General features: G+C 29.5%; 2 protein-coding genes across 3 annotated transcripts; one reads left to right on the forward strand and one right to left on the reverse strand.

The window, feature by feature from the left end:
* Window positions 1-6: 6 nt before the first annotated feature.
* On the reverse strand, window positions 7-3,500 carry LOC100573095. Of its 2 annotated transcripts, XR_003840018.1 has the most exons (5): window positions 3,316-3,500; window positions 2,326-2,510; window positions 1,909-2,137; window positions 1,510-1,792; window positions 7-1,446 (listed from the first exon to the last, which is right to left on the reverse strand). XR_003840018.1 is itself a non-coding variant. In XM_016801838.2 (4 exons), the coding sequence occupies exons 1-3, from the start codon at window positions 3,383-3,385 to the stop codon at window positions 2,027-2,029; spliced, it is 366 nt and encodes a 121-aa protein (XP_016657327.1). In that variant the 5' UTR covers window positions 3,386-3,499; the 3' UTR covers window positions 7-1,792; window positions 1,909-2,026. The 2 variants fall into 2 exon arrangements, 1 of the variants encoding a protein (XP_016657327.1); XM_016801838.2 differs by having other exon boundaries at window positions 7-1,792; window positions 3,316-3,499.
* A 4,152-nt stretch (window positions 3,501-7,652) lies between these two features.
* LOC103308368 (tigger transposable element-derived protein 6-like) lies at window positions 7,653-10,209 on the forward strand. Its single transcript, XM_008181611.1, has 5 exons — window positions 7,653-7,767; window positions 7,879-8,021; window positions 8,118-9,035; window positions 10,005-10,099; window positions 10,164-10,209. The coding sequence occupies exons 1-5, from the start codon at window positions 7,653-7,655 to the stop codon at window positions 10,207-10,209; spliced, it is 1,317 nt and encodes a 438-aa protein (XP_008179833.1).
* Window positions 10,210-11,913: the final 1,704 nt, after the last annotated feature.

Raw genomic sequence — 11,913 nt, forward strand, 5'->3', positions numbered from 1 at the left:
CAAATGTAAGAAAATCTGAATTACCAAGTGTTCTGTTTAAGGTAATTCATCATTACTATGTCACACGGTACCTAACTCTTAGTTGTTTAGAAATATTTATTATTTTACATTATTTTTATATTTTATAAATTATAAAATCTAAAGCTAATTACATAACAATATTTGTATAACTTTTTTAGAAAAGGTATCGTTGTCATCATAACACAAGGCCAAAGAAAACTGCAACCCCCTGTTCTAAACATTTTAATTGTAAATCTACTATTTGCATACAAATTGTTGAACATGAAATGGAACAAGTATATGATCTGTTAGTAAAACAAAATTATTAATTTATGTATTATATCATAGGTCGTAACATTAGAGCAACATAGATAAATATTAATTTGTGGTGGGCTTGTTCTAAGGGTGCAATATTTTAAAATATTTATGGTTAATGGTTTTTTTTATTTTAAAGTGGAGAAGATAATGAAAATATGGTAGTTGAAAATACCAAAGCAATTGTTGATTTTAAATTCATACATAACCATGAAATTATGAGAGCTGATGTTTTGAAATACAGAAAACCATCAGAAGAAGTAAAAGCTACATTTTTAAAATTCTTTGAAGAGGGTAAAACACCGGCAAAAGCTCTATTTTCTTTCAAAACACAATTACGTATTGAAAAAGGAAATAATTATTATGTTTATGCTGGTGACCGTGGAGAACTTCCAAATCCAGAATGGGTTTATAATCTATATTATAAGACTTTTAATCAATATTTTGGTGCATCACATGGTGAACCAATGATGGAATCGCTGAGAAATGCAGTAAATCAATATAATGATGAATGTAGTTCTACTTGTGCTCTGATGGAGACCCTTGAGGATGGAAATTTTGCTATTGTTATCGCAAGTCCACTCATGAAACGAATAAGTACCGGTGTACATGAAAGTGGAGAAATATTATTTATTGATGCTTCTGGAAATGTTGATCGATATGGGTGCAAAATTTTCCTAATTTATACAAATAGTTGTGCTGGTGGACTTTTAATTTGTACATTAATATTGACCAGTGAATCATCAAAGATTATTTCATTAGGATTGGAATTATGGAAAAAGTTGCTCCCACAACATGCATTAGGTGGAAGGGGAATAAATGGACCGAAAATTTTTATGTCTGATGATTCAGCTGCAGAGAGAAATGCACTACGTGAAGCTTTTCCTCAATCAACTCTGCTATTGTGCATATTTCACGTATTACAGGTAGGGATATAAAATATAATATAACATAACAATGATTATTTTTAGTTTTTTCTTACGCATACCATTCGCCTCGACCATTCTCAAAGTCAAAGATCTAAGAACTTTAATTCTAAAATATTAATTTAAACATCTTCTCTAATTACAGGCAGCTTGGCGGTACTTATGGGACTCTCATCATGGAATAATATTACAGCATCGTCAAATTCTTTATAACAAAATTAAAAAAATGTTGTATTCAAAAACTTTTGAAGAATTAGAAATATTTTACCAAGAAATTATGAACGATGACTTGACAAAACAATATTCTAGGTTTGAGAGTTATGTAGTAGGTTTATTTCAGCGACGTCATGAATGGGCACTTTGCTTAAGACAGTCATTGATTACACGTGGACAAAACACAAATAACATCTGTGAAGCAGGAGTTAAGATTGTAAAAGATACAATACTTGACAGAACAAAGGCATATTCTCCAGTACAGTTATTTTTTTTTATCGTTAATGATCTTGATGCATTTTATGAAATGAAGTTGTTAGATATTGCAGCTAATCGCCCTGCACAATATTTAAAAAAAAAATTTATATTAACTGAATCACAAAAAGAGCATTTAGAATTTAAAGATTTAGATTCAATATATGAAGTTAAAAATAATCATAAGAATACACTTTACCATGTAGACCTGGATTTAGGGATTTGTTCATGTCCAGAAGGTTGTACTGGTAAACCTTGCAAACACCAGATATTTGTTGCATCAAGCTTAAATGTTGATCTTACGCTTTGTTTACCAACTAATGAAGAAACCAGAAAAACATTACACATAATTGCCACTGGAAGCTCAGAAATTGAAAATGTGTGGTATGGTTCAATTCTAAAGCAACCCCAATCCATATCAGTAAATACTGAAAACGAAATAAAACAAAATATTAGTTTAAATTGTGTTCAAGATACAATAGCCAATGAGGTAACAATGGAAGAAAATGACAACATGGAAAACAATGAAAGTGAAACTGCTAGTAGTAATGGTCTGCAAATGTTTGATGAGATGGTACAAAAAATGAGAGATATAATAAAATCAGATGAAACTTACTTTACACCTGGAATTAAAGCAATTACTCAATTCATTTAATAAGAATGTAAAGACACATGCTAGTCTTCTTTCAGCTATGATGACATTTGGTAAATATTCTGGTCTTGATCCAACTTCCAAGAAACTTAAATTGATTGGAAACAAGCGCATTGGTACACAACCCACAGCTAGATCCAGACGTACAACTGAAATTAAGGGAAGAAAAAATTTAGCTGCAGGAAGGGTTCCTAAGTGGAAACGCATTCCAGAACACAGCTATGGGAGCCAACCTAATTCTAGTGTTCTGCCACATACCCCAAAACCATTTAACTCTGAAAGTACAATATTGAAACCACAAAAAATGCCACACAATTTATCATATTGCGTTGAACAGAACAAAAGATTAGGAGCGACACATAGTGCTAAATAATTAGTACCTATTATATTATATTATTTATGACAAAATGTATTAACACATTACCTATATTATTATACTAATTTTTTACAAATTATATTATTATACTGATTTTTTACAGATTATATTATTATACTGATGTTTTTACATATTATATTATTGTATTGATTTTTTCACATTATATTAAGTTTTTGACATATTATATTATTAAACGACTAAACTAATAATACTAGTAAGTAATACTAAAGACCAAAATCAAATAATGTATAACTTTTTGTAATTGTGTTTTATTATTTATTTATATTTATTGCTTGAATAACTATTTTCTTTTGATAGATTAACAATTTTAGATTTTAAGCAGAACGATGAATGTATTGAATTTACTATGATATGTGTATTGTGTATTAAAGTGTGATTTACATTTTATAATATACCTGCTATTATATCATGTTTTAACTGGAAAATCTTGAAATGAAAAAAAAAGATTTTAGATTGTTATTTGTAACATTTTACCCAAGATCAAAACAATTATCTAATACTTTATTCATTTTAATATTATTATTTATTAACATATTATTATATTATAAATTAATTACCTGGTTTGTATCGACCGTGCATTATGAAGTGTTCAAAAAGTTTAAATTTAAAACCATTCAAATAGGACATAACTCGTTATCGTAACTTGGAAAATATATTTGGTTATTTCGGTCATCTGATTAATTGATTTATATAAAATCACGGTCTAAGATTATACTACCTAATTAATAATAAAATTCAACAATATTGAATCGGCCAGGTAATAAACAAAATTCAAATTTGTTATCAATGTTAACTTGTTATCATTTATCTTATAAATGATAACTGATAAGATTGTCGGATGTTAAATGCGCCGTGACATGTTTAAAAATTCGCGTCCACTCACGATTTATAAAATTTGAATTCGGACTGATAAGTGATAATATACGATGATAGCTGATACAAACCGTCCGATCGTTGTGCGCCTATTATTTTATATTATTGCTCGTCATCAAAACTAGTCTATCCGTGGTAGACGTATAGTCGTGTTGCCGTCGTTGTATTCGTTAACTCATAGTTCGATATTATTTTGTGTACATAACCTAAAAACCGAAACTGGTAGTACGTATATCGTGGTTTTGCGCCGTTTGCGGTTTCTACTTTCTTTAACTACAGCGTATATGGTGACTGGTGAAGAATTCTTCATCATTAATGACGATCGTCGTGTGACTCGTGGGAGGTTTATAAATTTATTTGTTTAGTCCGTGACATTAATATTGTGATTTGTGATCCAGTAAATATAATATATATCTTTGTATATATTATAATATTATTCCGAGAATATTTTTTTTTCGCTGAGTCACGTAAGGAACGTGCGTAAGTACCTAAATAATAATTGTGCTTACAGTTCCTGCAGTACCTAGTATATTATATGTAAGTACCCATATACCTATATATTTGTGAACCTTAAATAACATGTCTAGCAAACGAAAAACTAAAAGCCTTAGTGCTTTAACGCCTAGGTCTTTTAGGCGTAGAGTAGCAAAAGATATTATTGAAGATAACTTAGTATCGTTAAATTCTTCTGCTGTAGTAGTAACAAAGAATAATGATGTCCCCTATGTTGTAGCTGCCAGTGATTTAAATGTTATCAATAAAATCCTAGAATCTGAATCTGCTGAATTGAATTCATCAACATTGACTTTAAATAGTTCAAGTTTGAATGAACACAGCTGCAGTGATGATTCTTCACAATTTGAACTGAATAACAGTGATGATAATTCTTCGCATGATTTTTTTACCAGTTCTAGTGATGAGGAAAGTTATATTAAAGATTCTCCTCCACAGATTAAAGATGAAATTGCTTATTGGGCATTAGAATATAAGGTAAAACATAATGCTTTAGACGCATTACTTATTATTCTGAAAAAATATGTTGATCAAACTTTACCAAAATGTGCTAGGACTTGCTTAAAACCCCAAGGAATACCAAAGTAAGGATTGTTCATCCTGGAAGTTATTGCCATTTTGGAATTGCTTCTGGGTTGATAGAAGTATTACCATTAGAAGTTAATCAATTGGAGGAATTAAAAAATAAAACAATTCGCTTAAAAGTTTCAACTGATGGTTTGCCATTATCGAGCAGTAGTAATAGTCAGTTATGGCCAATCATGGGATGTATTGCAGAAAGCTCAAGAGTGTTCATAATTGGGGTTTATCATGGTCATTCCAAACCAAATGATTCTAATGATTTTCTACATGATTTTGTTGTAGAAATTACTGAATTAATAGATTATGGTTTTACGTTTAATGATACATTGTATAACGTTATATTATACTGCATTATTTGCGATGCGCCGGCCAAAAGCTTTATTACAAAAACCAAAGGTCATACTGGGTACAACAGCTGCACTAAATGTTTCCAAAATGGGGAATACTTAATTGTTCGTATATGCTTCCCGAATGTCAAAAATTATACATTAAGGACCGATGATAGATTTATAAACCAAGAATATTTTGATTATCATAATGGAATACCACTTATAAACAAAATTCCCAATTTTAAACCTATTTCTCATATACCTCTTGAGTATATGCATTTGGTATGCATAGGAGTAATGAAGAAAGTTGTGGGTTTCTGGTTAAGTGGGAAACCGGCTTCAAATGTGGTTTGTCTTTCATCTAATAAAATTACATTGCTAACAAAAAATTTGTTGGGCATAAAAAGTTTCACCACAAAAGATTTTGCTAGACGTCCTCAAGGAGTTGAATTTTTAAAGAGATGGAAAGCAACTGAGTTACGCCAGCTACTATTATATACTGCACCTGTTGTGTTGTACAATGTCTTGCATCCCCAAGTTTACTCTCATATATTAACCCTTCATGTTGCATTAAGAATTATTAGTAGTCAACATTTACTTGATGTTTATGCAGATTATGCACATGAACTTCTAGAACATTTTGTAGACACTTTCAAAGTTTTGTATGGGAAACCATTCGTATCCCATAATATCCGTGGTTTATTGCATATAGTAAATGACGTTAAATTACTGGGGCCTGTTGATAGTTACAGTGCTTTTCAGTTTGAAAACTGCCTTAGAATCTTAAAAATGCAGCTAAGAAAATCAGAACAGTCTATACAACAAATTCATAGAAGATATAGTGAGAAATCTATTGTGAAACTATCTACACTCAAAGAACAAGATATATTTTCTGAAAATCATGTTGATGGACCAATAAGTAGCACATCTGACATAAATAGGCAGTTTAAAAAAGCAAAAATTAATAATTGCATTATTTCCGTAAAAAGTCCTGATAATGTTTGTATGATTAATAACACTATTGTAGAAGTTCATAATTATGTATTTGATAATTATCTCAAAACCATGGTGATTTTAGGAAAACCTTATTTAAATAAAGTGAATTTGTATGAAGTGCCTTGTCAGTCCTCTTTATTAAACTGTTATATTGTAACATGTCTAGCTCAAAATATTTCAGCTTGGCCTATATCTGATCTGCAATATAAGTGTATGACTTTACCATGGAATTATAATGGCAATAATGGTTTTGCAGTGTTTCCCATTTTACACAGTGATTGTACACAATAAAATAATTATTGAAAGAAAAAAATATATATATAACATAATAATATTACAACAGGTATTAACCTAGTATAATTGTAAATAGTTGCACATATACATGTATAAATAATAAAATAATAATATTACAAAGGTATAATATTACACATATCATGTAGTTATTGAATTTTATTTATTTTTGTTGCATATAAAATGTTTAGATTACCTTACTTTCAATAATGGATAACATAACTCATCAATGGAGTGTTGTTGAATATGATGATGAGACCATTCAAATTGTTCCCAAGTGTTGGGTAACCATTGATGATGATGGAAATATGGCTTGTTACTGGCCACCGTATAGTTTTTTTTCAAGCAACAGGCATTACATCTCGGCAGTCAAAAAAAAATATGGTAGCTAAACCAAAATGGCTTAAATATGGGGCAACAATTTTAGGAACTTATGGTATATTAATTAGAACTATATATATATATGTATACTTTGTTTTAAATGTATGAATTTGTTTAATACAATTTAATAAAATCAAAATTAGATAATTTTGACAAAGGCATGAAGAAACTGAAGAAAGCAGAAAACCGTGATGTACCATTAACAACTGATGTCGAAAAAGATAAAGTGAACAGAAAACTACGCCACAAAAGAGCTTATACTTCATCTGATGACTCAACCGATGAAAAATATACATCAATCATAATAAAAATTAAACCTATACCTAAACCAACGGATCAGCAAATGTACATACAAACATCATCTTCAACGTTAAAATCGGATAAATCTCAATTTTTGGGTAAATTCTTATAATAGTGAAAACTGTCTAAAGCGGACCCTGAATAAAACGGAAAACTATCCAATACGGAATTTTTCTATGGTCCCGGCACGTACCTATAGTTTTACGTAGACGCTCAACCTCAATAAAATGGAACCTTCAAAACGCGGAAACGGAACGATTTTGTAAGTCCCATGCAAGTAAAAACCTTGCATAAACCGGAAAAATGACACGCGCGTGTCAAACCTAAACCAAAAATAAGGTATAAAATATAGATATGCCGATATGCGTATTGCGTATGTACAATGTACATCGTTAAATAGTGATGGATAAAGAAGATAAAATTGTTCATATGTACATTATATGTACATACAATGCATATTATCGCATCTTAAACGATATGAAATGTCTTCTTTGTAACTGTGAAGCAGTCTTACACCAACAGTCGTACGTACACTTTTAAATTTATTTTATCTTCCGTTCATCGTATTAAATATTAAAATGCCAAAATATAAGTGTCTTTCATTAAATGAAAAATATCAACTGATCGATATGAGTACAAAAGGACATTCAGTAAGACAATTACAAAATATATTTAATTGTGGAAAAACTCAGGTTTACGATACTCTTAAAAATCAAAATAGAATTAAAGAAGAATGGTTAAAAGGTAATTTCATATTTTTATTTATTTTAACAATGTTTATATAATGTACATAATATGTACGAGTGTGTACGTAATTTAAAAACGTAAATATAAATTATTTTATATTTTTTGTAGGAAACGGTAAAATGATAAAAGCAATGAAGCATAATGATAATGAAATTATTAACAACGAAATTCGGGATTGGTTTGTAGCTGTACGAGCTAAAAATATTCCTGTTTCGGGACCAATAATACAAGAAAAGGCCCGTGAAATTGCAGTATGACATGGTAATCATTCATTTAAAGCTTCCAACGGTTGGTTATCTAGTTTTAAAAATAGATATAATATCGCGTGGAATCGAGTTTGTGGTGAGTCGAATGATGTAAATATTGATAGTGTAAATGAGTGGAAATCGAAAATATCTGAATACGTAAAAGATTATGATGCATGTAATATTTACAATTGTGATGAAACTGGACTTTTTTTTCGTGCGATTCCAAATAAAACATTAAAACTTAAAGGGGAGCAATGCAAAGGTGGAAAGTTATCTAAAGAAAGATTAACGGTGTTACTATGTGGAAATATGGTCGGAGATATGGAAAAGCCTCTAGTGATAGGAAAATCAGTTAAACCAAGATGTTTTAAAAACCTAGATGTTTCAAAATTACCCGTCATTTGGTGTGCTAATAAAAAAGCTTGGATGGCCGGATCGATAATGGAAAACTGGCTTATTCAGTTTAATAATCGTTTGATAAGAGAAAATAGAAAAATAATTTTATTCTTGGATAATGCGTCTTCCCATCCAAAACTTATTTTATCAAATTTAAAACTTGCTTGGTTCCCACCAAATACAACATCTTTAACTCAGCCTATGGACCAAGGTATAATTTATTGCGTTAAAATATATGACCGTCGTTTTCTCATGCAGTCTTTGATTGCAAATATTGATCAAATAAATAGTACTTCAGAAATTTCAAAAAAAATAACAGTTCTCGATGCAATACAGTGGTTAGATGGCGCTGTAAAATTATTGAAGCGAGAAACGATTAAAGCATGTTTCACTAAAGCTGGTTTTACCTATGATGATACAAATGGTACACATGAAATAGAAAAAATGAACGAACACATCAAAGAAAACATAAGTGAAATGAACTTAACCGTAGATGAAAATAATGTAAATGATTTTTTGATAATTGATACAAATTTGGTAACGGAGAGTCAAGAAATGCATTCACAAAATGATTGTGAAAGTAATTCATCTGGCGACGAAGAAGAAGTAATGCATGATGAAGTAACAACAATTAATACATACAAAGAAGCATTAATTCAAATAAAAAATCTACATTGGTTTGCTATTGATCAACAAGATGAGGTACCTATGTGTTTTCCTACTGTATTTAATATTAAATTAATTTATGCAGAAACAATTAGAGTATAATAGAGAATATTAATTAGAACTTAATATTTAATTAAAGCAAATGAAAAAATGTAACATTTGTCATATTATAATTTAATAATTTAATCTTTATCATATTATTTTATAATTTGTAACAGAATTTCAAGAAAAAGTATTGAAGAATTTAGCTTTTATTAAACTAACTCTAAAACGTCTAGATGAAAAAATTAGCAGTGTCTGTTCATCACAGCCTGCAGATGATATTGATGATGAAGGAATTGAAGACATTTTTAACGATTTTCCACTTTCCGAAGAAATACATTTAATTAGTTTGGAAGAAAAGCTAAAAAAAGACATGATTTACAAAAAAAAATTGGTAAATATGTTAATTACTATGATAAATGTGTGTATAAATAATTAAGTTGTAGGTAGTACCTACAATAAGTTCTAACTATTATACTAATATATGATATTACAATTTTAAAGTGAAAAAAAGTATTTAAATACACGAAAACTGACAAGTAATTTATTGTATTTCAAATACTTATTGAATTAATATTATATTTGTTTGTGTTTAAATACAATTTTTAAAGTATTTTTTACAAGACTGGTATGTTGTTCTAGTTCAATGCTGTTTGTAAAATAGGAGGAATTAAAACTGACGATGTAACAAAATTAATATTAAGAAAACTCTTCACCGACAAATTTGCTGCATCATATAACTGGACTGGAGCCAAAGGAAAAAAACCATCGTCAAGTTTATTGTTGTCCAAGATAATTATTGGTAAGATATAGTTCTACTGATGCTTAATTGTTTTTATGGTTCATATTGTTTAATACAATCATTCAATTATTTTTATACAGATGCTGTATTCAAAAACGTCAGATTCAAAAGAGTCTGATGTTATTCATTCTATTAAGAACTGGATGAGACATGCTGAAGCTAGATACAAAAACAAGTATAAACATCAGATATGATGAATATTTTCAGAGTATTTCTTAAATATTTTATAATTATTTCAGCTTACTCAAACAAAAAGATGATGCAGCAAATGATTTAGTGATTTAGTAGATAATTAATCATACACTTTTATAATTTTTAATTATTTATCTTGTATACCTAGATATTTTATAAAAAATTGTTTTTTAAGTAATTTAAGACAATGTAATAGTAAACAAAACTAATTTTTTTTTATTTGTATAGGTATTAATAGTTTCAAACTGATGTTAATTCCAAAGACTGAAATACATTTATATTGTGTTTATATTTTATAATTTTATGAAAAGGATCATTTCAAAGACTGAAATATAGTGATTGTTTATTTTATAATATGATATATATATGGTGCTATTCAAAAACTGAATATTAGTAATATTGTTTTTTATATTATAATAAGTACCTAAATGTTCAAGATATATATATGAAAGAATGTGACTTAAAAAATAAATCAATAATATGTTGAACTTGTTGTTATTCATTAAAACAGTAATTTAATAAATATAATCTTTATTTGTTATTGTATTCTTATATAATACTTTAAAAAATAACTCAAATTATCATCCAATGGACATATAAATAAGTAAAAAAAAAAATAACCTATGGTTATCCATTAGATAACATATAACATTTCATGGTTAATTTAAACAAATAACTAATGGATATTGAAATCGCATATCCAAAAATGCCAAAAAAACGGACATTTGGATATCTGATAGATGTCCATACGAACGTCATAAATATTTAATGGATATTATTGATATCTGAAAAGTACATCCACTGTATAACCACTAGATATATTTGTGCTGTGTGGGCGTGTGGAATGGAATCGGTCCCGTCCCGTCACGGGTTTTAGTATTACCCCTCTAAAACTATCCGTACGTCATAGTTGCATGGAGGCTGGAGTGAGCAAATCATCCGTTCATAGAATTCTCAAAAAAAATAAAATAAAAGCATATAAAACAAAATTTGTTCAATAGTTTCATGCGGGTGATGAAGAAGGGCGTTTACAATTTTGTGAATGGGCATTACATAGAATTAGGCAGGACCCACTATTTATAGATAAATTATTTTTTACTGATAAATCTACTTTTATTAGAAATGGACAAACAAGTAGACACTGGACATAACACTGGTCTGACGAGAACCCACATGAATCCATAGAATTTCATGCCCAAAATATCCATTCATGAGATTGTCATGTTTTTTATGTATCGTCATATCCACCTTGGTTCTACAAGAAGCTAAAACAAATATTATTTTTAAAAGAGAAAGCACACCTTAAATTTAAAGCGTCTTCTAATGTCTGTGATTACAGAGAGTTTTCCCTACCTCGTGCCAAATTTAAATTTGAGTCAAAAAAATGCTTGCCCAACTATGGTAAAAGAGCCGAACAATTATTAAAAAAGAATCCCCGTAGTTACTGGAAGTTCATTAATTGTAATCGCTCCGATAATATTCCTAAGCAGCTGTCCTTCAATGGATCTGTCTCATCGGATAACAGGGAGCTGCTGACCTTTTGGCCTCTTACTTCTCATCTGTATATTCAAATAACCAGTCTGTACTCAATCTTGATTACTTAAATATTCCACCATTTGTTCTACCTAACAATATTTCCATCAGTGTTGATGATGTCTTCAATAGCCTATCTGCACTTCATGGCTTATCGTCCGTTGGCCCTGATGACCTCCACGGTGAGTTTTTGTTCCAGTTAAGATTTATTATCTCTTATCCTCTATGGATTATTTTCAATAGGTCCTTGAATGAAGGCATTTT

This window comes from Acyrthosiphon pisum, unplaced genomic scaffold (genome assembly GCF_005508785.2).
Source record: "Acyrthosiphon pisum isolate AL4f unplaced genomic scaffold, pea_aphid_22Mar2018_4r6ur Scaffold_20700;HRSCAF=21879, whole genome shotgun sequence".
Lineage (NCBI taxonomy): Eukaryota > Metazoa > Arthropoda > Insecta > Hemiptera > Aphididae > Acyrthosiphon > Acyrthosiphon pisum.